The sequence below is a fragment of the Macrotis lagotis genome, chromosome 6, assembly GCF_037893015.1.
Source record: "Macrotis lagotis isolate mMagLag1 chromosome 6, bilby.v1.9.chrom.fasta, whole genome shotgun sequence".
NCBI classification, from domain to species: Eukaryota; Metazoa; Chordata; class Mammalia; order Peramelemorphia; family Peramelidae; genus Macrotis; species Macrotis lagotis.
In genome coordinates, this window is record NC_133663.1 from 17,258,150 (window position 1) to 17,285,303 (window position 27,154).

At 41.5% G+C, this 27,154-nt stretch overlaps 2 protein-coding genes across 7 annotated transcripts in view; one reads left to right on the forward strand and one right to left on the reverse strand.

The window, feature by feature from the left end:
• Positions 1-27,154, reverse strand: part of VEPH1 (ventricular zone expressed PH domain containing 1) — a 199,281-nt gene that overhangs the window by 127,510 nt on the left and 44,617 nt on the right. For 5 of the 6 annotated variants that reach the window (XM_074190815.1, XM_074190816.1, XM_074190817.1 and 2 more), the window contains exons 5-6: positions 13,790-13,956; positions 6,036-6,245 (exon numbers count right to left, since the gene is read on the reverse strand). In XM_074190815.1, coding sequence (XP_074046916.1) covers positions 6,036-6,245; positions 13,790-13,956 — 377 coding nt within the window. Of the gene's footprint in view, positions 1-6,035; positions 6,246-13,789; positions 13,957-27,154 lie in introns of those variants that run through there. The other variant, XM_074190820.1, reaches the window with a different exon arrangement.
• On the forward strand, positions 18,341-26,114 carry PTX3 (pentraxin 3). The gene is made up of 3 exons (XM_074190814.1): positions 18,341-18,486; positions 19,356-19,712; positions 24,991-26,114. The coding sequence occupies exons 1-3, from the start codon at positions 18,354-18,356 to the stop codon at positions 25,602-25,604; spliced, it is 1,104 nt and encodes a 367-aa protein (XP_074046915.1). The 5' UTR covers positions 18,341-18,353; the 3' UTR covers positions 25,605-26,114.

The following is a 27,154-nucleotide window of genomic DNA, read 5'->3' on the forward strand; positions in this document are numbered from 1 at the left end:
ATCTTGAGGCAAAGGACCTTGGTGGAATCCCCAAGGTTGGACTATTTAGGCAGCTGCCAAGTGTGACTGTTTGTGGGACCTTCTAGGACAAAACACAGGACAAGCCATTATCAATGAGGCAGCTGTGTGTGTATTCAGCATATTGGCAAGGAGGGCGGACCTCAGGGGCCTGGGTTTTTGGAAAAGAAAAGACCCTGAAGAAATGGGAAGAATGGATGACAAACTGTTTTGAATGGGCAACTTACTTTTCTCAAGTTGATTTTGCTTCAGAGAAATATTTCCTAAAATACTTATATATTGTAAGTATTTTTAGGTGATGAAATTTTTTTCCCAAAGTGGGAGAATATATGCAGAATTTGTTAAAATAAAAATTTCATGACTACAAATAATGAATTAGTTAAAAAGCACTCCTTAAATGCCACAAAGACAGGCACTATGCAAATGAATATATTCATTCATGTGTTCATTTTAGACAGGTTCTTAAAGGGTAGAATGGGTATCAAATTGTTTCTTGCTCAATTAGTTTCTGGTTTCTGTCACATCAGGGCTTGTATTTCTTGCTGCTGGCACAAGATCAGCAGATCCCCTGAAGCAGCCATCAACCAAAAATGTTGCCCTAAAACCCTGCTCCAATATCTCATCTGACCTGGAGTTGACCCTAGGTTCTCAAAAACTCAGCCAATAGAACCTCTGGTGGGGTCCATCATGCTAGAAAGGTTTCCAGAATGGTCCAGTAATAAAGTATGTTTGCTATACAAAGTCTGGCTTAACTCCACATGGAGAGAATTTTTTCATGGCAAATCATAAAATAAATACAACAAAACGATCCTCTGTTTTGTGGGGATCCCTTCTGGCTCTGTCAGGGTGGTAGTAGAGGGGTAAAAGAAGGGGAGAAAGAAATAAGCATGTAAATGGTGCCCACTATGTGCCGGACCATGTACAAATATTATCTCATTTGATCCCCACAACAATCCTGCTCTTATTTTACCCATTTTACAGTTGAAGAAATAGAAGTATGCAGAGGTTAAATGACTTGCCCAGTCACTCAGACTGGATTTGAACCTAGGTCTTCCTGACTTCAGACCTAACTCTCTACCCACTGTGCCTAGAAGAAAGGGCAGTGGGCTATAAGAACCTTAAAAGCAGGTTCTCATCATCTCATGCCTGGACTCTTACACCAACCTTCTGATTATTACCTCAGCCCCAAATCTCTCCCACTTCAGTCTAACTTCCATTCAGCTGCCAAACTGATGGTCCTAAAATATAAGTCTGACCATAGGACTCCGCATCTAGTAAATTCCAGTGACTTTCTATTACCTCCAGAATCAATTATAAAATCTGGTTTGGCTTTTGAAGTCATTCATAGTTTAGCTCCTTTCTACATTTCTTAAACTTTACTTCTTCCCCCACCCTCTCTGTAATCTGTGATAGAGTGAAATTGGCCTTTTTTGCTGCTTTTCCTACAAAACACTCCATTTCCTGACTCCATACTCTTAACTGGCCATCTCTTATGCCTAGGATGCTCTCTCTCCTGGCTCCCCTGGATTCTTTCAAGATGCAGGGCAAATCCCATCTTCTATGAGTTCTTTACTAATATCCTCCTTCTCCCCTTACTATGCCTTCCCTATGAGATTCCCTTTCATTTACATCGTATATATTTTGTTTCTAGATAGTTGTTTGCATCTTGTCTCCCCCATTTGACTGTGAATTTCTTGAGATAAAGGACTGTATTTCATCTTTATTTACATCCTTAGCATGTTGCATAGTGGACATAGCAAATAATAATAGATGATTCTTGATATGGCATTTTATGGGAGAAAATGGACAGAAGTCACAAAGGAAGGGCAGGTAAGGGAGCAAGTGTTCTGTATCTTTAGAGGCAAAATACTAATTCTGTGGTTCCCATTTAATGGTTCATGAGTGACAGTGGTCCAAGGGGTTTACACTAACAAATTCTTCAACGGTACCTTAGGCAACAATTGTTACAAATATATTTTTTCTGATTAGATTTTGTTAACACTGTTAACAAAATCTAATCAGAAAAAATATATTTGTAACACTGTTAACAAAATCGATTTTATTTTATATATTATAAATATTATAAATCTATTTTCCCTCTGTGACCAGTCATGGACTTGTTTGAAGTATATAGGTTTCCTTCTCAAAACAACTCAAAATCACCAAAATTACACACACCATAATTTGGTGTTTGTGAGTTACTGTATCAAACTCTGATCACTTCTGTCTAAGCACAATGTGTTCTTGCAATTTCTCAACCTGTCATCAAATTGTTTCCAAATTCCCCCTTTCATCCCTGCAAGGTTCAACATAAAAGTGCAAACTAATTTCCAACTGCTGGTCAGAGCCATATGCATACTTTCATTTGTCTTCTGTACACTGCAGCAAAGTAGCTTCCTCATTCCTCCGTAATCATAACTTACTGGCTGTATAACTATATGATTAAAATATTATGAATATTTGCATTCTTACAGTGCAAATGTCAAGCTCTTTGAAAACTATGATTGCTGAGCACACACATTATAAGACATCTTGAAACCATCATTGACAATCAAATGCTCTGAAGAAACAAACTTTAGATTGCCTCTCATTAAGCTATTAAGACTTTTACAATTTAAACTTATCATTTGTTTATATTATTATTCTTCAGTCTGGCAGATTTACAAATGAACTTGTTAGCATCATTGGTAAGTTGTTTAGGTATTTCTGAGAATATGGCCAGGGCACCAGTGAGAAAAGAGAAGACAGTCACATCTATAGTTTCTATGCCCTAATTGATGAGATCATTGGTTTTTGGAGTCTACAAACAGCTCTGCCCTGTATACAGATTGCTGGGTAAAGTTAAGGAGACAAGGTATTGATACTAATACTGGTGGCATACTACTAACCAAAAGGGCAAGTTAGTAATGTCAAAGAATAGATTTTTCTTCTTAAAAAATTTTTTTAAAATTTAAGACAAGGGTGTTAAATGACTTGCCCAAGGTCATACAGATAATTATTGAGTGTCTGAGGTCTAATTTGAACTCAGGTCCTCCTGACTCCAGGGTGGGTGCTCTATCCACTGTGCCACCAAGCTGCTCCCAGAATGGATTTTTCTAAACTCGGGTAAGGTTTTAAGCACTTAGTAATCCTGTGATATTTGCATCTAAGCATTTTTAGAATTTAAAGAAATTCATCTTGTTGGAAAACCAGGTAACAGTGAATAGCCTTGTAAGGGGAGAGATCTTTAGATCATTTATTAGCGATTCCCAAGTTAATTATCTAATCTTGAAGTCTAGAGACAACAGTGATTTGATTGAACACACTCATATATATCGTCCATCCCTTATGCCCAAAATAGGGCTAGAACTGAGCCCTGTGCCTTTGATCAGAAGAGGATCAGAAGAAGGATGTAATGCTGCTTTAGACTTTGCTTTTCTAACAGAAACCATACTTAGAAATTTAAATTTCTAGAAAGTTCCAAAGAAGAGGAACTATCATTCTTTATCTTTTCACCACCCATAAAAGAAGTCTCATAAGAGACAGATTCCTAGTTGACACAATATAATGTAGACTTTAAGTCCCCAATACTTCAGTGATACCTGGCAGCTAACTTAGTTTACTGGGGATCTTTTATCAAATGACTAACCCCATCTCTGGCTTACATGTCTCATCTAAAACATGAGGAGGCAAGACATTGGTTCTCATCATGTGTTTTCACAGCTGTGAATATTCTCCCATGGACTTTTGTGGGATTTTGCTGTCTCTGTTGAAAGCTTCCATTATGTTAAACAGAACAAATATTTACTTTAGTATCTTTAAACACCAGGGAGTTTATTTCATTCTGAAAGGTAACATCCTGTGGAGGGGACACATTTTTTTGCAACTTATAAATAAGATAGAGTTTTAGTCTATTAATGAAAATGAGCTGCAGACTGACCCATGTGAATGGGAAGTTTTAGGTCTGAACATCCAATAACTGAAGCACCTCTTATTAGAAATGAGGTGAAAAGTGAGAGAAAATATTTTTCTGTTGCCACTATGTTTGAATTTTCTTGAATCCGGGACAGAATGACCATTAAGATTCCTGAGCATTTGATGCAGTCACATCTGAGAGAATAGGGATGGTCTCTCAAGGATGGAATTATTGTTGGTCCAGGGACACAGGGTCATCAACGTCCAAGTCTTTGTTTTCCGGTGGCTTTTTCTGATTTCCAATGGCAAATAAAGTAGCCCAAAGGACTCTCTCAAAGATCACACCCAAAATGGAAAATTCAAGTATAAAAAGAACATACTCAAGATCCCAACAACTACCTCCCCTATTCTACCCCAGAAAGGTCTCCTTTTCTTTCCCTTTTTATCTGCATGATTGCAATAGCCCTTCTTGTTGGCACAAGTCTCTCCTCATTCCAATCCACCCTCCACAGAGCTGCCAAGATGATTTTCCCAAGTGCAGATGATGGGTTACTCTCTTACAGAGTAAACACTTGTGGCTCTTCCTTACCTCAGCCATCAAACATAAAATTAATTGGCATTCAATGCTTTTTCAAACTGGTAACTTTCTCATACTTCAATCAGTCAATGAGCAAGTACCTACTATGTGCCAGAATACATAGAAGATAAACACATAAGCAAAGAGCTCACATTATAATCAGGGAGACAAAAACCTATGTATATACTCATTTTATTTATCTAGACCTATATCTCTATCTATCTATCTATCTACACACATATTATAAATGGAAGATAATCCCTCAAGGGAGTAGTTAGGGATTGGGGAGGAAGGTGGATAGAAAATAACTATATTTATTTATTTAATGTTTTTTAGGCTTTTGCAAGGCAAATGGGGTTAAGTGACTTGCCCAAGGCCACACAGCTAGGTCATTATTAAGTGTCTGAGGCCGAATTTGAACTCAGGGACTACTGACTCCAGGACCGGTGCTCTATTCACTAAGCCACCTAGCCACCCCAGAAAATAACTCTAATGGAATGTAGGTTATCAGTTAAGCCTTGGAAGAAGCCAGAGAAGCCAAGAGGTAGAGGGGAGGGCACAAGATTACTTCCGTTATGGAAGAGTCAGCCAGGAAAAAAGGCTAAGCCTCCATGTGCTCTCCAGTCAAACCATATTGTTCTTCCCGTTCATTGCTCAAATGAAGAATTCTTCATCTGTGCCTTTTCCTTGTGTCTTTTCTCTGGTTAGCCCCCATGCCAGGAGACCAGAAATGTTCTCTCCTCTTCATTACATCTTAGAATCTCTGTTTTTTTAATATTCATCTCCAATTCAACATTCTTCAGGAGGCTTTGACTGCTCTAGCCCTGCCTATCCTTTCATTCCCCAAAAGCTGCTGCTGCCACTTTTCCTGCTAAGGTGACCTTTCACCTGTTCTGTATGTATTTTCTATACGCCTACAAATAATATACATGGACATGTCCTCATTTGAGGTGAGGTTCTATTTTTACCTGCTTTGGAATTTGTGCTTTTTGAGCACAGATTCTAGAATGGAGTAAGTGGTTTTTGATGCATAGACTAGTTTTCTTCCTGAAAGCACAGGACAAACTGAGACAATTCTGCTTTTATAGGTTGGCAAGAAACATCCTGATGGGGGAAGGGAAGAGAAGGAAGGGGGAGAAGAAGAGAGGAGAGAAAGAAAGCTAGAGAGATGGGGTAAAGAGAGCGAGACAGAAAGACAGAGACAGACAGAGAGAGGGAAGGAAGGAGAAGGGAGAATGACTCTCATCAGGGTTATTGGTAGAGTTACCTACCTTCTCTTTGGATCAATTGTCCTTCCAGTCTGATTGTGGTAATTATATTCATAAAGTCCTCTCCCTTACCCAGTCTAACTACCATTTACATTCATACAGTACAATTCTATTCTCAAGATTTCTCTTTTCTATCTCCTCAGAGCCTTGCCTAAGAAGAAACCCAACATCTTCCCTAACCCTTTCAGACCTCACTTGCATGTTTCTTAGACCAGAGTAATTTAGAGAATGGTTTAATCATCAGTAGAATTTAGGGGTTACAAAACAGAAGTGCTTACCTCATTCACATGCCCAACAGCTCCATAGATTCTTGCCATTTGTCCAATCAGACTAGGAAAGTTTGTACCGATCTCCTTCAGGGTTGGAAGAAAATGACTCAAAGCTGCTGGTTCATAGTTGGATAGTTCAATGAATATATTTAGGATAATGTCACTGTGAATAGGATTCTTTAAATGTCCAATTAAGAAAGGAATGCATCCCTGAAGCACCTAGAAATTAAGTGGGAGAGGGAAAGAAATCATTGGAATTACCTGGATCCATAGGGGACTTAAAAGTTTTCCAGGAACTTGCCCCATGATAGCTCTGGGTGAGAATAAGCATTATTTTTCTTAGTGTATAGAAGAATCTAAAGGCTCACCAAGATAAAATGACCTGCCCAAGGTCCATCAAAGAGTCAGAGCCAGGATTCAAACCTGACCCCACATCTAATAATATTTTCAATATAATAAAGTTGCCTCTTGAAAAAGAAATGAATCATGTAATAAGTGGGCCCATGTTAAGACTCTCTCCTGAAGCCAGCAATCCTGGAGGCAAATTATTTCTTTTTAAGAATGTTTTTTTTTGAAAATTAATCCTCCTGCAAGTCCCATTGCTGATGACAAGAGCTAAAAAACAGACTTGGTAGATATAGATGAAGAAAATACACTTTGCCATGTCTGGAAACCACTCAAACCCCACAAGTTTGGAATTTCAAATCAAATTGAAATTGTTGGTGGCTCCAATTTACTTGCTTTTGAAAAGACTGGACTCTACTCATAAAGAAAGTGAATGTTTATAAAAACCTCTGTTACCACTTTGTAAATAACATTCTGATGAGTTAGGGCCTCCTCTGGAATATTGGCATTCCTTTAAGCCATAATGGGGTTAGGGTATTAATATTTAAAGGAACATATGAGATATTAAAAAGTGCTGGATTCTTGAATACGTGAACCAAACTCTCAAATTGGGAAAATATGGTTTGGAAATAATGGACATTCAAAAAGCTGAGGAGGTTTCCCACTGTCTAGATATTCTGATAGTTCCTTATAAGGATGTTCCAACCAGAGTTCTAGGGATGGAAGGGACTTCAGTAGCCATCTAATCTAATTCCTGCTTCCCATTTTCCAGAAGAAGAAACTGAGGACAAAGCATACATAGGATATCATAGGGTAGAAAATATCGAACCAAATTTGACTGATTTTGTCTATGGTAAGTCACTTAGTTCCACAACCCTTATGTCTACTCCCCTCTAAAGGAAGAGAACCACAGAGTGAGGTTACCTTCTGATACGGAGCCTAGCAATGGATGGCAAAATCATCCATCATCCTTATGACAGGCTAAGGATGCAGGAGAATACCATGGCAATATTGCTCTGTTTGGAGCTGGAAGATCTGGGTTGAAATCCTTAAAGTTCCCATGTTTATGAAAACGAATGAACCCATGTATATAGACACATGTAGGCATGTAGACATGTACCTATGGAGAGATACATGTTTATACATGTAAACACCTAGGCATAGACACATGGACCTGTGTGTCTACATACAGGTATGTTGTATATTTGCAATGTATGATGCTATATACATCAAATTTGTTTTAGATAGGTACATGTAATCTGTGTGTAGAATGTGTATATTCATATATGTTTGTGTATGTGCAGTTTTTTTGTTCAGTCATTTTAATCACCTCCAACTATTCATGACCCTGCTTGAGGTTTCTTGTTAGGCCCTAGAGTAGTTTGTCATTTCATTCTCTAATCCCTATAGATGAGAAAACTGAGGCAAACAGGGTTATATGACTTGCCATGTAGCTAATGTTTCTGAGGTTGGATTTGAACTCAGGGAGATGAGCCTTCCTTGGCTCCTAGCCCAGGGCTCCATCCACTCTACCACCCAACTGCCCATGTATACATATATCTATAAACTCCAATATACTTATTGTCAGTAGGACCTTAACAAGTCACTTCATTCCCCTCCTCATCATAAGATACTGAGCTTAGGCCAAATGATCTCCAGCCTTCATTCTGGATCCCTGACTTTCAACTGTCCAGAATTACGTCTCTTACGAGAGTTGGAAGAGATCTTTGAGAGCATCTGGTTCAGCATCTTCCTCCAAGCATTTTAAACAGAAGTGGATGAGAACTCAGAAGAGTTTTAAAATATTTGCGTTTACAGAAAAACACTGTACACCCTAACAGCAACATGGGAGTGGTGATCAACCTTGAGGGACTTGCTCATTCCATCAGTGCAACAACCAGGGACAATTTGGGGCTCTGCAATGGAGAATGCCATTTGTATCCAGAGAAAGAATTATGGACTTTGAACAAAGACTAAAGACTATTATCTTCAAATTAGGAAAAAACCCCATTATCTTATTATGTACTTTTGCTATCTCATACTTTATTTTTCTTCCTTAAGGATATAATTTCTCTCTCATCACATTCAACTGAGATCAGTGTATACCATGGAAACAATATAAAGACTAACAGAATGCCTTCTGTGGGGGGGGGATGAGGGGAAGGAAGGAAGGAAGAATGGGGGAAATAATTGAAAAACAAAATGAATAAAATCTTTATAAAAAAATAAGAAATATTTGCGTTTATAGGAGTTAGCTCCTACTAGAAGCAGAGTCTCCTGTCTCCTAGGGCTTGGCCCTCTAGGACTTAGTGACCCGAGGCTACTTAGATACATCCAATAAAATCCTTTGGACCCCATTTGGGATGATTTCTTGGGACCTATCCGAACCTCTGCTATAATTTCATCAGGATAGAGAATTGCCAGTGCAGACAGTCCTGGTTCCAATGTAAATGGGACTTATAGTGTGAAGATTTGCTTAAGCCAAGGCTCTTCAAACCAAGTCTTCAAATGAGGGCTTCTTCATCCTACCTACTAAACTATCTACTATCCTCTATTATACTTTGGGGCTTACATCAGTGTATCCTAAGTGAAGACAAATAGCAAGAGTAATGCAAATGATTTAATTATATTACTATTTCCCCAATTATCTTTTATAATGACTAGTTACACAACCATAAACATGCTTAAGTATACGAAGCTTTGTAATAGCTAAAGACAACTTTTGAAATGTGTTCCCATGCATGAAGACGTAGGACCGCCAAAAGGTCTTTGCAAAGTTGAGTTTGGGTAAATGGAATATAGGAATGAGCAGGACTATAAATACTCCATCTTGGAGTTGGGTAGTGATTCTATGTCCTAAAAGGAAGCCAAGAAAAGTCCCTGGCAACCTATAGCGGAAGTGTCAGCCAGCTGCTTGGGTCAGGTGAACAAACTTAACCCGAGGCTGTCAAAAGGGGAAACTGCTTGCACATTTCCTGGCTTCTTCCATTCCACTTTATTCCATCCAAGTATTCCATTTTATAGACCTTGTTCTTCAAGCTCAATTCATGTAAACACCTCACCTTGTCACGTGCTCCTAATCTAGAGCTCCGAGGGCCCCTCTTTCTTGTTTAAATGAATGCATAAACCATGTGTGAGTCAATTAATCTAATGGAATCAATCAAGCAACCCATCAAAAAACAGTTCTTATACAACTGCTGTATATCAGGTACTATGCTAGGCAAGGGTGATACAAAGACAAAAGTGAAATGGCCCTTGCCCTCAGAAAGCTTACATTCTATCAGAAGTGTACAGACAAGCAAATGGAAAGACAGTTAGATCTGGGGTAAGGGCAGGGAGAAGAGTCTGGATTAACAGAAGCAAAAGGGAAACTACAATGAAAAATCATCTTATGGTGTATTCCTGGTTAATGAAAAGAGCCCTGGCCATCAAGTCAGAAGATGAGCATTTGCATCCTAGGTCTGCCAAGTCATTTAACATCTGTGAATATCAGCTGTCTCATTGGTATAATCATTCCTAATCCTCCCAATTTCTCATATACAAACGAGTAATGTTGATAGTAAAGCCCTCTCCAAATATTAACTGGAATGATCACTTCCAAGACTATTATTGGCAATAGAACAGTCGTGTTCTCAGAGTTGATAAAAAAATATAATAGGAAGCTTTTTGCTTTGTATGCCAAAGAATTTATGTTTCCCTCTTGTAGAGAGAAGGAAACTAAAATGTAGAGGGCACCATAGTATAACAGATAGGAACTGGGTTCAGATCATGTCTCTCTCTAATAGTGTGGGAAAGTCACTTATCCTCACTCAGTGCAAAATGTGAAAAGTGAAGGGCCTGGAAATGATGCATTTTCTAGCTCTATATCCATCATCCTATGGGGCTGAGGGGCATGCCTATGATGAAGCAACTCCTAAGAAGTGCAGTTAAACTCAGAAGCCTGGCTCTGAAGTTAGTGGCTTTTTCCTTCTCTCTACTATTGCCTCCTTATTAGATGTCGATCATAGATTCTGATTTGGAAAGAATCTTATTTGTCATTTCTCCTAGACCATCCTCCTCTTTTCATAGAAGAGAAACCAGAGATTTAGAGGATTGGCTCAGGGTTATACGAAGAATAAATGGTTGAACCAGAATCGGACTCAAGATTCTGATTCTTGAATCAATACACCATTGTCGTGTCCCTTGGTGTGGTGGTGGAGGATGTTAAAGACACTAGAAAAGACTGTTTCCTGTGCCAATCTGCCTCTCAGAGGAAAATAGCACTCTTTCCTTTCTTCTATATATCTTGTAATCTCTTATGATGTCAGGGTTGAGAACATAAAACCCAGAGAGGGAGAAATTGTACAATATTCACACTCACATGAGTTATTTAGGTCTTTTAACTCAATTGATCAGCGTAGGATGATATTGGGGCTAACAACAAAGCTTGGATTCCTGTGGAGGCAAACTGGTATATAACTTCGCATCACAGATCACTTCAATCTCCAAAGAATCGAAAATGAATTCCACTCTGGGGTCACTGGATAGATGATGGGGGGATGTAAGTAGTTTGTGATGCATTGCAAACAAGAAATTACAAAGCAGGGACAGCTAGGTGGCACTGTGGCTAGGGCACCTAGCTATGTGACCTCGGGCAAGTCATTTAACCCCATTGCCTTAAATAAATAAAAATTTTTAAAAGAAATTACAAAGGAAAACTACAATGGAACTAGAATGGAAATAGAATGAAAATAATCTGAGCAAAAGGGAAGACTGGCTGATCATAGAGCGAGGGTGAGGAATAACCAGTGAATAATGTAGATGTCCTACAAGATCCTCATAAAATCAAAATATAAGGAAGCACAATATTGGGAAGACCTTCTGTGAAACAATTATGGGAAGACAAGTACAAGTATAGTATAAGATCAGTAGGTTGAAAGAAATCAAAAGAAATACGTCCACAAATCCATTTTTAACATTTGAGCCCAGGTCAATTATGTTGAATGCTGAAAACCTACTATAAGAACTATTATAGGGGCAGCTAGGTGACACAGTGGATAGAGCATTGGCCCTGGAGACAGAAGGACCTGAGTTCAAATCCAATCTCAGACACTTAATAATTGCTCAGCTGTGTGACCTTGGGCAAGTCACAACTCCATTGCTTTGCCCAACCCCCCCCAACCAAAAAAAAACTATAAACAAAAACAGAAACCAAGAACTACTAACTGAAGAAAGCCACATCAGCTTTGTATATGCCCAGTTGGAGGGAGATGCCAGGCATGAGAGCATGGAAACCTAAGGAGAGGGGAAAACTCTTAAGTACTGGATTTCCTCTTTGGGGAATGAGGGAGGGATCAGAAAAGGAAACAATAGCCAATGATCATGGGGATCATTGGTTTTAAAAGCATAAAGAAATAATACCACCTCTCTAAGTCTATTCACTTTGATTCCATGTCTCTGCCCCAGTTTTTTTGTTTGTTTTTTTTGTTTTGCAAGGCAAATGGGGTTAAGTGGCTTGCCCAAGGCCACACAGCTAGGTACTCTTGACTCCAGGGTTGGTGCTCTAGCCATTGAACCACCTAGCTGTCCCTCTGCCATGGTTTTTTTTTTTCAGTTATTCCCTGGTCAATGGACATCTATTTGGTTTCCAATTCTTTGTCACTTCAAAAAAGTGCTGTTTATGCATCTACTTCAACTTTCTTTCTCAGTAAAACTTTTTAGCTAGCTTTGCATATAATCAGCCAAATGGACAAATAGGAATTTCACTTTTACTTACTGTTCTAACATTTCCTTTATTCATTCATTCATTCATTTCTTCATTTCTTCATTTATTTATTTATTTATTTGCTGTTCTGATATTTCCATGATCAGAAAAGCAGTAAATTTGTAAAAAAAAAAAAAAGGTGGAGGCATTGAAATCACTTGGCAACTGGGCAGCCAAGTCCAAGCCACTCAGTAATTGGCCACAGATGGATTGGATCCAACAACACTGTTTGAATGCAGGGAGGCAATCACATATGAAACATGGCCAGCAATCGCTTCAAGGACATTCACTATGAACTGGCATATACTTATGGCAACTAATAGGGGACCAGCAGTAGGCAGCAGATTGAATTAGCTCAATGGGAGCCAGAGACATACTGATGACAGGAGCTGAATAGGGGATACAGCAAGCTTTGGGGGCTGGGTTTGCTCTCATTGTCATCAATAGATTCAGTAAAGAAACAATTAAATGGTGGCTAAGCATTTAATTTTTCATGAATCATATGGAAAGACGTCATATATCTTAGACCAAAGGATAAAAGTCCCTATTAATAGTACAAGTAGACTTTTTCATGACTTAGGTCATTTACGTGGGGACTTTCTCACTACATCAGCTTACATATGCGGAAAATCTAAGCTTCTGGGGTTACCTCAAGTGCTGTCAGAAAAGCCATCTAGAATAACTAAAGATTTCAGGGTACCTAGGTGGTACAGTGAATAGGGCACCTGCCCTGGAGTCAGTAGGACCTGAGTTCAAATTTGACTTCAGACACTCAATAATTACCTAACTTTGTGACCTTGGGCAAGTCACTTAACCTCATTGCCTTGCAAACAACAACAAAGAATAATTAAAAATGTGTGGGTCGCTCATTCTTTCCAATAACTGGGTCTAGTCTCTAGGACCTCCCCATTTATTTGGCTTTAGGGAGAAGAAAGAAGCTTTTCCATTTTATTCATTAGTATAGATGCATATAGAATATAAGCTTCCTGAGGGAAGGAACAGCTTCACTTTCATCTAGCTCCATGACTGGCATAGAGAACATAAGTAGATATTTAGCAATTACTATTGATTGATTGGTGGATTCATTTAATTCAAAGTACATTTGTGTGAAATGCCCAAGCATGCAGGGCAGCCTCCCATATCTAGGCCTTCATATAAGTGTGTCGATCCTTGAGAGGCAGTGTGATGGGCAGCTAGGTGGTGCAGTGGATAGAGCACTGCCCCTGCACTCAGGAGGACCTGAGTTCAAATCTGACCTCAGACACTTCATAATTACCTAGCTATGTGGCCTTGGGCAAGCCACTTAACCCCATTGCCTTGCAAAAACCTAAAAAAATAAAATAAAGAGAGGCAGTGTGGTATAATGAATTGTATGTTGTATAATGTATAATGTATTCCAAGTCAGAATCTGAAAATCTGGTGATCAACTCACATCTCTGACACTTGGAAGTCATGTAACGATGGACAAGTTATTTAATCCCATCAAGACTCAGTTTCCTTATTAATACAATAGGATGCTGATATCTGCATTACCTTTCTCACAGTTTTGTTGAAAGATTCAACTAAGAGAACTCCTCCCACACACACACACAGTTAGTGCTTTGCCAATGTCAAAGTCCTATACAAGGATCTGTGATTTTTATTATTTATATGCCTATAGGAAATATGCTTTTACCATGGGCTGTTTCTTCCTTGCGACTATCAGCAAAAGGCTGAGAAGATGATGTTGTTCTGTTGGCTCCAGCTGACACATCAGGGTCACCAGCTCCGTCACATGTCTGTTAATTGGCTGGGGTTGTTTTTCATACACAGAAGACAAGACACGCAACAACATGAAGTTACCTGTTAAAAGGGTCATTGAGTCAGTTCATTCACTTGGGCTCCACAACTTTCTCAGTTCATGAGAGAGGCATTAATGTCAGGATAGAATAAACAAGGAACTAGGAGATTTAGTCACATACCTAATTGTGGGGGACCAATCATTCTTTCCTCTTCGGAACCAAGTACTAACAAAGGATGACCCTGGTTCCTACAAACCACTGCCACAACTATTATCAGAACTTATCAGGGCATCTGATGATGAGACACATTATTACCTAATGATGGTTTATACTGAGTGAAGCAATGTGGGGCAAGCAGAAGAATTTGGCAATCAGAGAGCCTCCAACCTTCAGAAGGAATCAGTGTAGACAGAGGATGACAGATAAGAGTCTTGAATAGTCTTTTTTTTCTTTTTTGGAATAGTCTTTCATTGAAAACCAAACTTCATCACAAATATAGAGGAAATGAAACAAAAAAAGACAGCAATAGAATGCATTTATGTTCTCCTTCACAGAGGAAGACATCTGGAAATGATGCTTTACTTTTCACGATAAAGGAAGAACAAAGATGATTCAAAGTCCCAAATTCTAGCATTTTAAGGGCTACTGGGGTATGGCTTATTTGTCATTCATGATTTTCCACAAAGACAAGCATCAAAAAGACATGTTACAAAAGCTTCAGATATTCTTCATGCAAACAATACTTGGAAAAATCTGTCTATTGTCACAGAGATCAATTTTTTTTTAGAATACTCCAAATGGATACAAACCTCAAAGAACCTGGTTTCCATGGATGCCTTGAATGGGGAACACCAGGCTCACTTTTACTTTAAAATGGAGATTTGTGTATAGAAAATATACATGCAAGAACACAAAGAGAAGGATTTGCATATAAACATGCATGCATTGATATGTTTGGGTGTGCACATTTATGCAGAATATTTTAAGAACTGAGCTAAGAGAACATTGGTAAAATCCAGAAAATGATAAAACCCTGAAGGATAAAAGTTTGACTCTAAAGGAAACCATAAATCCTTGATGATTTCTTTTAATATTAGCAACATTGCATAAGACTAAAAAAACCAAGAAGACATTTCATAAAATGTAAATTAATAAGACCACTTTTTACCTCTACCACCCAGAGCACTGGGATGTCAGAGTTTGAAGATGTTTTAGACACCATTAAAACCAGCCCCTTCATTTTCAGAAAGGGCAACTGAGTCCCAGAGAAGCTGCTCAAACAGAGACAGAATTTGAGCTCAGTTCTTACTTCAAAGCCACAGATCTTTTCCTCTGCATCATACTATCTCTCAGTGGCAGAGGGCTAATATGTATTTCTGGACTTGGCACCTTTATACCGCATAGTTTTGGGTATCCATTAGGCATAGGGTACTGGGAGAACACAATACTAAAGAATTTTGAAATCACTTGGGAAACATTGGAACATCATTAATGTTGTCTTTACAAAAAGGATTTCTCTTCAATGGATTAATGACAATGAATATTGTGCATTGTTATGTTCAAGTGACTATGCTAGGGCATGAGGTTAGTCCTGGATAACAAGGAATATATATGCCATATTGGAACAGAGAAAGAAGAGGAGGGGTAATCATGGTAATTCATAGTGGAATCGAATAGGTGCATAGCTAATACAAAATAATTTAAGAAGAAAAGAAAGGGGGCAGCTAGGGGATGTAATGCCTGGGAGTCAGGAGGACCTGAGTTCAAATCTGACCTCAGATACTTAAAATAATTACCTAGTTGTGTGACCTTGGGCAAATCACTTAACCCCCCTGTTTTACACCCCCCCCCCAAAAGAAGATGAAAACAAAATATTAGCAGAGAAGGCTTCAGGGAGAAGATGGCACTTAAGTTAACCTTTTTGTGAGGATTTTCTTGTGAGTAACCCATTTTATACTTGGACTGTTGCATTGACTATGAAATCAGCCATCATGTTTCTCAACCATATTGGACCATCCCTTGTGAGTTTTTCTTGGAGTGATTCTCCTACCCAAATTTCTAACTTTGGAAATGATTCCATGACTTCAAGCCTAGCCTCCTCATCTGTCAAGGTACCTCTGGAGGTTTCTGTCTACAATATCCATGATGTTTTTCTTTCACTCCAACTGAGAGGTCATCTTTGGTTTGCACCCTGGAGCCCTGGGAAATTACATTCCCATAGTTCTCTAGCATCCCATCCCTGTAGAAATTCCCATGAACAGGCTTCAAGTTTCCTCTCTCCCAGGTGACATTGAAAGCCATATCCTCTATCATCACTGATTGTGAAGCTGTCAGAAACAAAGCTGAGATTCCCAATTCAATGTTCATTTTTGGAACCTGTACAGATTCTTCAGAAGGGAGAGATCCTTCTATTTGGGTCAAGTCAAGTCAAATCAACTAGCATTTATTAATTTGTTATTATATAATAAATAAGACATTGGATATGAAGAATAAATAATATAATACATAATAAATAATTAATAATGATATTGTCTATTATTAATCTATTACACACTAGGGATACAAAGAGAGACAAAAGACCAATTCTTTTTTTTTCTTTTTCTTTTTTTAGGATTTTGCAAGGCAATGGGGTTAAGTGGCTTGCCCAAGGCCACACGGCTAGGTCATTATTAAGTGTCTGGGATCAGATTTGAACCCAGGTCCTCCTGACTCCAAGGCCGGTGCTTTATGCACTATGCCACTTAGCCGCCCTAAAAGACAAATTCTTAAGGAGCTCATGGATATAGAGGATCCTCTACCAGCTCATCCTTTTCATTTCTGTCACTTTCCTAGGTTGGCTGTCCAAGAACCATTCTAGTAGGTGTCATAGCTCTTGAATCTGTCCTTTGGAATCTTGGGCCTCAGGTGCTGAAGGCAGAGTTCATTAATTTGGGTTTCACAGAGTATGATTTCCTACTCAAACATCCTGAAACTGTAGAGAGATGCACAATTTTAGGATGGTTTCCTCCTTCCTGAAGGGGATCCAGACTCAGGATCCTGGTTTGTTCACCCGGGGCTGGGATTTGGCAGGGTTTGAGTAGATCTGTGCTCATCACTTTCTCTAGGAAGATTATGGACCTCCCCAGATAAAATCTAGGTTTCAGCTCTGCAGCCCTCCTTCTAGCAGGCATATAGGCCCACCTCCTGAGGATTCACATTAGACACCTGTGCAGAAGCACCTCAGAATCAGCTGGAGAGACCCAGGAGGCCCAAATGCATAACTGATCCCAGAACCTTCAAGAAAGCTGTCAAGAGATCTGGAATAGTGAGCAATAAGCAATAGTATATTCTGCTGACTGGTCACCGATCCAGTGAGAACTCACCGGTCGTTTGAGTCTAATTTGAATCTAATCCAATCTAATTCTGAATGTCTTTCAGAGACAAAAATCAAGAATATTAAAAACTGCAGGAAAGGAGCACTCTGAGTCAGACCTGCAAAATGCTAATTTTAAGACATAAAGCTGCTATGTCATTCTCTAAGACATTTACTTAATGTTAGAAATTTTTCATTTGAATTGAAGAAAGACCCCCCCCCCCCAAAAAAAGAAAAGAAACAATGAAAGCCTGAGTTACAAACTCATAAACACACGTCAGCACAGAAATCAGAAATAGTCACACTCTAAAGTCACTCTTGAAATAGAATCCTGGTCTTGCAAGCCCAGTCGAGTCAGTCCCTCTCCTTGGAGCTATGTATTCCCCAAGATTTCCTCCTGGGAGAAGAAAACAAACATCTCCAAGATTTCTACATTGCTCTCTTCCAGGTCTCCCTCCTCTGCACCCGCCCCATTTCCCCTTCCTGGGTTTCGGAAGCCCTCAAGGTCTTGTTCAGAACTTTCCAAACAGGCCCCCCCAAGGAGAGTGCACTTAGGGGCATTTCGAGCCCCAGATTTCCTCTTTCTTCTCTATTAGAATTCACCAATGACTCGGGAGACCGAGGCAAGTCAAAATCGCGGGACTAAAAGAACTGTGAACAAATGCCCCCCCCCCCCCAGCATCTCTCCTGCCCCCTCCCAGCTCCGAGGCAGCCCCCGCCCCCCAGCATCTCTCCTGCCCCCTCCCAGCTCCGAGGCAGCCCCCGCCCCCCAGCAGGGCCGCAGATTCACATGGCAACGTCTCAGTCTCCAGGGGCCAGCCCGGCTCTCCGCAGCCCCTCTGCCTGCCCCTCCTTCCACGAACCTGACCGCGGAGCAAACGTTGGGGGGTTGGTGTTGCCTCACTTCCCCGCCTCCGCTAGCCCCCCTCCCCTTCCCCCACTAACCAGAGGCGCTCCTCTCGCAGCCCCCCGCCCGCCTCATCCATGCCCTTTGGGCAGCCCCAACCCTTTATTAAGAGGGCTCCCGGCCGCCTGGCCGCATCGTCCCTGCCGCTGCCGGCCGGCGCCCTCCCACCGGGCTTGGGGGCCGAGTCTCTGCCGGAGAGATGCGCCGTCTGCGCCTGATCCTCTTCTGCGCCTTCTGTGCAGCGCTGACCGCGGCGGACAGCGACGACTACAACCTGCTGTACGTGAGCCTGGACAACGACATAGACACCGGCCTGCAGCCCACGGACCCCAGTAAGGGCTGCCGCTCCGGCCGCTTAGGGGTGGGTGGGGCTCGGGAGGGGGGAACTTCTTTCCAGAAGTTTCCTTGGAAAGGAGGGAACTCTTTGGAGCACAGAGCGCCTTAAACGTTATTTAATCTGTGCACCAGAAAGGGAGGCGGGGAGCCGGGGGGGGGGGGGGGGTCTGCGAGGCAACAGCACAGCGCCCGGAGACGTGGGCTCTGAGTCAAGAAGTCCGGTCCGGTCGAGGCTCTGTCCCCGGTCTGTGAGACCGTGCGCAGGTCATTTCACCTTCCTGAGTGTTTCTTTCCGTACAATGCTGAGGTGGGCTCTCAGGCTCTGCCCCATTCTGTGAGACCGTGCGCAGGTCATTTCACCTTCCTGAGTGTTTCTTTCCGTACAATGCTGAGGTGGGCTCTGAAGCGAGTGGACTGTCCCAGGCCAGGCTCTGCCACTGAGCAGTAAGACTGCGGGCAAGTCATCCCACTGTCCCGGCTGTCTGTTTCTGTCAAACGCCGTGATTGGCCTAGGCGGCTCCCAAAGAACCGTGCAGTTTAAAACCTGCGGCCCTATGGCCCTGAGGGCAGGGGCCACCTCGGCCACCCGCTGACAGACCCCCACGTAGCGATCCCCAGGAAGCTGTCCGAGACGGTAAGGTGCACAAGAGCTCCGGAACCCCATCTGGGGACTTGCACACGGCGGGGGGGGGTCCTGTTGCTCACACTGTGGGCATCCCAGGGCTGCCCCCCTGCAAGTGCCTTCTTCCAGAAATAAGGGGCCAGGGCAGACCAAAACGGCCAGGGCGATCCCGGGGTGTCGACATCCTTTTGGGCACGACTGCGCCTGGGCCCCCCCCTAACCCCAGCCCCTTGTCTGCTCCAGGCTCCGCCTGCGCCTGTGGCCAGGAGCGCACGGTGTGGGACAAGCTCTTCACCATGCTGGAGAACTCGGAGATGCGGGAGAGCCGGCTGCTGCAGGCGCTGGAGGAGGGGCTGGCGGCCGAGCTGCGGGCTCTGCGCTCCGACGTGCTGCGGGCTCTGCGCCCCGACGCGCTGCGGGCTCTGCGCCCGTGCGCCTCGGCCCTGGAGTCGGACCGGCCCCTGGAGGAGCTGCTGCGGGCCAGCCGCGCCCTGGCGCATCGGCTGGCCAAGCTGGAGAGCGCCTGGCCCGGGGCGCCCGCCGCTTCCGAGGAGCTGCGCGCCCTGGCCAGGTGGGCAGGCCAGCGCTCCCTGCCCGCAGGTAAGCCTCAGCCTCCCGCCGCCCAGTCATGGCAGATGGCACAAGCCCTGAGTTTCCTCCTGGGGGAGGGGGGTGGGCAAGTCCCCTAAGCTGAGCCAAAGAGTCTGGGCCCAGGCTCGGCTTTTTTCTTGGGAAAAGGCTCTTTCCTGCCTTGGAGAGACCCTGGGAGGGACCTCAGGGAGCACCCACTCCAGCCAGTCCTTTGAGCTTCCTCATGAGTGCACTCAGAGCCAGAGAGTATGCTTATCTGTAAAATGGGAACATCATGGCCACTTTCCACTCCCAGGGGATTTGGAGGGTCAAGTGAAAGAATGAATTGAAGTGTGGTGTGAATGAGCTAGGATTCTCCGTGATAAGATCATGGATCCACACAGAGAGATTCTACTACCTGGGGGTCTGGGATTTACAGATCCTGGCACCCGAGAAATCGCATATCTTACCCAAGAGGATACAGACAGTAAATAGCAGGTTTTCAATTTGAACCCAGGTCTTCCAACTCCAGATCCAGTCTCTCAAAGGAGGTTGTACACACACACACACACACACACACACACACACACACACACACACACACTTCAAGGGGTATTAACTTTTACCTTTAAATGTGCATCACCTATCCCACCCTAGAACCAGTTTATCAGATTAAACACCATTGGCTTATTTAAAAAAAAATAGCCTTTTCAGTCTCCCTTCCCTCAGGTGCAGATTGGCTTGTGCCTCAATTTAGCTTTGTTGTTGGGTTATTCTTTCAGTCATGTCCGACTCTTCATGACTCCATTTGAGATTTGCTTGGCTGGGAAACTGGAGTGGTCTCACATTTCCTTCTCCAGCTCATTTTACAGTGGAGGAAACTGAGGCAAGCAACGTTAGGTGACTTGCTCCAGAGAACATTCTTGCACAAGTGTATTATGTTAAATTTGAACTCCAGACCCTGTGCTCTGTCCAGTCATTGTGCTGTCTAGCTTTCCTTTATTGCAAATTTAATCCAGAGAGAGTTAGGTCCTGACAAAATCTGACTTCAGGCTTTTTGCCTTGGCTGCTTGGTCTTTACTATCAACCAGCCGTGATCAGATTTCATGCCTTAAGGTGTAAACTGAGCTTCTGAGGGGCCGGGCAGAATCCTCTGCTGCCTCACTAATGCTAACGTGAAGTGAGCTGGATGAGGTGGGGAGATCAGGGGAGGGTCAGGGAAGATACCCCTAGAAGAGGGGATTTGGGGCAGCTACCAGGGACTTAACTATGAGTTGAAGAAGATCTCCTTAAAAACAAGTACATTTTTTGTTTCAGTTTTTTTAACATTTGTTTTCTAAATAAGGGACTAAGGAATGGGCTCCATAAACTTGGGTGTAGTCACAGCCTTTGAGAGGTCATCTAGGCCCTTATTTTACAAGTCAGGATAACTGAAACCAGAAGCTTGGGTCACCTCCCTTTCTCCTGGCCTGACCAAATCCAATTTTTTAAAGACCACAACTGGGAACTATTTTGGCCTGGTGGGTAGAAGCATTCTCTGTGTGGGCCACAATATGCCACATCCCTATGATCTGGTAAACAAGATAAAATCAGGGGTGTGCTGGTTAAATGTTTAACAACCAGATCTGGGGTGGGGGAAATGCACACACACACACACACACACACTGCACACTTTTATTCCGAATCCCCATTATTTACATTTTTCTTCATCACCTTCTGAAGTCTAGACAACAAAGTTCTAAATGAAGTCCTGATCTGCAGGATTTTTGCCAATTTCTGAGAGCTAATGATCACATGGAAGGGGTAGCAATCAGCTCCAGTGGGTTAATTAGCTGTAGGTAGCTCCAGGGCAGCTCTGCTTCTAGATGGGAGAGGGTTTTAAGGGGAATGTAACTTCTTCAGCTCTTTCCCTGCTGCTTTCCATACAGAATCTACAATAGTGCCTCATAGTCCAAAGGACCAAACAGAACTTCCAAAATAGCAGAAAGTATGCAGTCAGAGGATTTATGTTTACATTCTAGGTCCACTGGCTTCAAGCAGGTCCTGCCCTAATAATAAGAGATACCAAGAAATGGCATGGTCCCTAGCCTTAGGGAATTGGATTCTATTTACTACCTTTTTTACCTTGGGAAAAAGTCTCTGTCAACCTCAGTTTACTTACTTGTAAAAAAAGGAGTTGGATTACCTTTAAATCCATGATCCTGCTTTTTTTCCTGTTAACAGGAAACCAGGAGAAGCCCTCCCCCCCTTTCCTCCTCCCCTCCTTCCTTCTTCCTCCCTTTCCTGTTTCACTCTCCCCCCCCCCCCCATCTGCTGGGTTCTATGGAAGTTGCCCCAATCCAATAGATTCCTCTGGTCCTCTCACCTCTGTTACTTAAGGAAATCCTTTCCTATCCATAATTGAACCCCTGAAGGGGGGGAAATGCAGGCAACATTTGACATTTTATTTTAGAAATAAAATTGTCACATGGGGACACGAATCTCCATTATGTCTTGAAGACAGTCCAGTACTTCTTCAGTCTTATTTGCTAACAAGTCGACCTATAATGGCAAAGTATTGACTTGAATCATAAAATGAGAGATAAGTAATAGTACCACAGGGGAAAGAAATGGAAATAATGGTTATAATCACCATTATTAATTACCACTACACTTAGTAAGCTTAAAAAAGATTAAAACATCACTGAGACTTTTCTAGAGCTTTAGAGTTTACAAAGTGTTTTATGGACATTATCCCATTTGAGTTTCCCTGAAATCAGGAACTATTCATAGAAGTGTTATTATCCCCATTTACAGATAAGGAAAATGAGGCTCAGGGAGATTTGGTGACTTGCGTTTGGTCACAAAGCTAGTGTTAAGAGGCAGCATTTGAACCTAGGTCTTCCCAATGCCAAGCCCAAGATATCATGCTCCTTCCATTATGTAGAATGTTATTATGTGCATGAGGGGATGAAGACAGATGGTTATTTTACCTGCCATAATAGGATAACATTTCTGACCTGTATACTATAGGCTAAAAGTCCTTGTCTTAAATGTATTCATTTATCTAAAATAGACTATCTGGAGAACTTCCCATTTTCTCCCCCTGATTTTCACTTTTATACATGTAAAAATGGCACAGAGTTGGCACTAGGAGATCCCATTTCCACGGAAGGTACAGTCACTAATTAGCCGGATAGCTTTGAAGAAAAAGATCTTAATCTCTCTAGTTATCTCCTTTGTAAAACGCGCAAAGGATGTCTGGGGTCCCTTGCTTCTCTAAATCCTGGGATTCCACATAATCCTGGAAATGATTGCCTAAAATTATACATTTTTAGGCTTTAAAACAAATAAATATAGTCAGAAAAACTAAGTCAAATTTGATTACAGTTTCATACTTAATACTACTTTAGGAGTCTTCTCGCTACTCACAGCAACATTTTTAGCAACTGGCTTTGATTCCTTACATCTTGGTCCACTGCCAGCTCAGCTTTTACCGGACTTCCTAATCATACTCTTATTAGTCTTCTCAAAAGCTGGTTTTCATTTGCTTTGGCTTTGGATAAAAGAACCAGGAAAATCTATTAATTAAGTAACCATTTAATAGGAATGCCTCGACATTTTAAAAGATGGTTTGGTAGAATGGTGCAAGTTCCCCAGTGGCATTGACATAGGCTTCATATATGGTGGGGAAAACACCCTCTCTAATAATGAGTTACTGAGTTGCCTCAGGAGAAAATGGGCTCCTCTTGCAGGGAAATAAAGGCAGGTATATGAGTGATCAGATGTGGACCAGGGAAGATTCTTGTCCCAGTATGGCTTGGATGAACTGAATTTCTTCTGTGATCCCTCCCAATATCAACAGCAATAGTTATTCTATAGGCTAAGCGTTTTACATAGATAATCCCCTTTCATCCTCACAACAACTCCATGAAGTAGGGGATACTCTTATCAAGAAGATACCATGAGGAAAGACGTTGGAAAAATGTAAGTGACTTGCCAGGGTCACACATATGGTAGAATTCAGGTCGTTCTGACTCCAGTTGCCACCATGCCATTTAGATCTCCTTCACTGAGATTCATGTGTTAGCATGGAGTAGAGCAAATGTCCAAAGTACTCATGAGTTGTTTGGGGGACCTTTGAGTTCCTTGATCTTCAATGAACTGAATTCAGGGCAATTCTTTGGAGAAGATACCATGAACAAATGAATTTTACAGAAGGATCAGTGCCTCATCAAAAACGCATTGAGAGAAAGCTCGGAAAATTGGGACAGGTTTAATGGAGTGCCTTGGTCTAGATTATCTTATTTGGTGGATTCTAGCATTAATAGAAGGTCCTTTATTTAACTTCCTTCATACTCTGCTTACTCCTGCATTTCCTTGATTAAATATGGTACAATCCAAAGACTGTTGAGTGTGGAGACAGGAAAAAACTTGAATCCAAATTTTGGCTTTGATTTCTACTTACTTTTGTGACCATGGACAAATCAGCTCACCTCACTTTGTCTCTGGTTCTGTGCTAAATTCTGGTGTCATAAAGAATAGAGAGGTGGGAAGGGACCAGAAGGTTGAGGACAATAAATGCCAAATAGAGCATTTCATATTTGATCCTGGGGGTAATAGGGAGCCACTGAAGATTGAATTTGGGGAGTGAAGAAAAACATTTTGGCAGCTGAGTAAAGAAGAGATTACAGTGGAGACATGCTGGGCAAGGGACTCAACTAGAAAGCAGATCCTCCAGGTGAAAGACAGTAAGACCCTCTATCAGAGCGGCGGCTAAGGGAGTTGTGACAATCCCTGCACTTCAGGAACTCATGTTCAACTGGAGAGAGAAAAAGATACACAATCATCTGAGGAAAAGCAATCTCTAATGATTGAGGGATGGGGGAGGAAAGACTTCTTATAGGAAGCAAATGTGAGATGAACCTCAAAGGAATGTGAGGGCCCCAAGAACAAAGTGGAAGAGAAATTCCAGGTAAGGAGGAAAAGCCTGTACAAAGTTGTAGAGACAGAAGATGGGATGCTGAGTTTGGAACAGCAAATGCATTAATTTGCTTGGAAATCAGAATGTGTGAAAGTCAGAAATAGAAAATAAAGCTAGAAATATTGACTAAGAGATGAATTATGAATGGCTTTATGTGTCAGACAGAGGGGTTTTATAGATAATAATGAAGCTTGAGCAGAGGTGGGACATCACCTAACCTAAACCTTTGCCCAACTTTTTCTTCTGTGATCATTAAAAAGTCTTTCTTTGTTGCCCTCTCTCCACTTCCAGGATATATTCTGAATGAATTTCAGTTACTCATGAGTCTGTCTACTCCTCTTACAGGTTGTGAAACTGCACTTTTATTTCCAATGCGTTCAAAGAAGATTTTTGGCAGCGTTCACCCAGCAACTGAAATGAAACTTGGAGCCTTCAGTGCCTGCATCTGGGTCAGGGCAACTGATGTGTTAAATAAAACCGTTTTGTTCTCCTATGGTACAAAGAGGAACCCATATGAAATCCAGCTCTACCTCAACTCTTGGTCCACTGTGTTGGTGGTAGGTGGGGACCAGAACAAGCTTGTGGCCAACACTGTGGTTCCTTTAGGAACATGGACCTATCTGTGTGGCACCTGGAGCTCAGAGGAAGGGGTCACAGCCCTGTGGGTCAATGGAGAATTGGCAGCCGCTGGCTCTGGGATGGCCACAGGTCACATCATCCCACAGGGTGGGATCCTGCAAATCGGTCAAGAAAAGAATGGTTGCTGTGTGGGTGGGGGCTTTGATGAAGCATTGGCTTTCTCTGGAAGGCTCACTGGTTTTAACCTCTGGGACCGAGTTCTCAGCAGTGATGAGATCAGACAAATAAGAGATGATGACTCTTGTCATATCAGGGGCAATGTTGTTGGGTGGGGAGTTACAGAGATTCAGCCACATGGAGGAGCTCAGTATATTTCCTAACTTTGGAAATATCTCGATTGGAAGCCAAAGAAGAAGACTCTCACATTCAACCTCAGTGCGTGATGGAAACCTGAGACCAATGGAGGGGAGAGTTGAGGCTGAAGGATTCTGGAGCTCATTCATAAGTTAGCTGTTGTCTTGGCAAAATAAGAAATATGAAGATGGAGAATAGTGAGAGACAGAGAGAGAGAGAGAGTGTTTATTTGGTGCTCTCAAATTAAACACTGTACCCTCAAACATAATTAAATAGGACTTTTGTTCAACAGAAAAAACAAAACAAAACAAAACATGATTATGTTCTCTGTTTTCCTATGTGTGGCTTTATTTTGGCCAGAAATGAGTTTTTTTTTTATTGAAAGAGTCACAAAAATAACATGTGCTGTTTATTATTCCTCATTATTGGAATATACACTTGCAAAAATATGATGATGAAGCATTATTTATACTATGATGTGATTTAACAAAAAAAATGTAGTTTACTTGTTATAATCCAGTGTTGTATTTTGAGGAGATGGTTGTATAAGTTATATTGTAAATTGATTTTGTAATAATTTTATTAAAACTATTTTTGTAAATTTCTACAGTAAATTTTTTAAAATTATTTTATTCAATGAACTGGTCATTTCTAAATGTGACATTTGAGACTAGTTATGGAAGCCAACTCATACTTTCATCTTTCAACTAAAGTAGAGAATTTTTAGATCTTGACACAATTAAAAAATTCCCATTTGCTATATCCCAAGGAATATGATATATGTGCCTTAAAATACAACTTTCTATTAAGCAAAGAAATAAAAGACAAGAGTAGGAGCCCTAGGTTTGGAACCAGAAAACAAAGGCTGAGCCCTGGCTCAGTCACTCACCCACCGTGTGATACTGGACAAGTCTGTTTCTCTATACTTGTAAAGTGAAAGGGGCAGGCTAGATTATCTCTAAGATATCTTCCAGTTAGAAATCTATGATCAAACTGTGCATAGCACCATCCTGGACAAGTCACTTTTTCCTCATCAGCAACATATGGGGAATGGATTACATCAGTATTGTCTATTTCCAATGAATACAGGGACCACTAAACTGTATATAAGGATCCCTGTGGGATGCATTTTGACTTAGAAACCCATAGATTAACACTGTCTGTATTTGACTATATTTGACTATATGGATTTTATTAATTTCCTAAATAGAATCAAATCTGGTTCCGGTTGCTCTCAGGCTTTCAGTCTGTTGGTCCCATGTGTGATACCCCACTAAAGCACTCCCTAGCTCTAAATCCCACAATTCTATAAATTTTGCTATGCTGTATTACATGAACATAATTGCACGTTTCTTCTTACAATGGTCACCAGGGCAAAAGCATTAAAAATGCATAGTTTTACTTAGCCAAGAGACTAAAAGAATCTCACAGTAGGCAAATATCTCAGAAACCAACCAGTTAAACCAATTTCTGAACAAGATTTTCCTGTTAAATCATTATTTAGGAACCATCTAGTCTTGGACTGAAGGAACCATCTAGTCTTAGACTGATGATATCTAGGGAGAGAGTCTATAAC

Bases quoted from the DNA above. Each gene is read 5' to 3' on its own strand.
- PTX3 (XM_074190814.1), top strand. From the start codon at position 18,354: ATGCGCCGTCTGCGCCTGATCCTCTTCTGCGCCTTCTGTGCAGCGCTG. The intron at 18,487-19,355 runs GTAAGGGCTGCC...TGTCTGCTCCAG, and splicing joins CCTGCAGCCCACGGACCCCA to GCTCCGCCTGCGCCTGTGGC. The intron at 19,713-24,990 runs GTAAGCCTCAGC...CTCCTCTTACAG, and splicing joins CCAGCGCTCCCTGCCCGCAG to GTTGTGAAACTGCACTTTTA.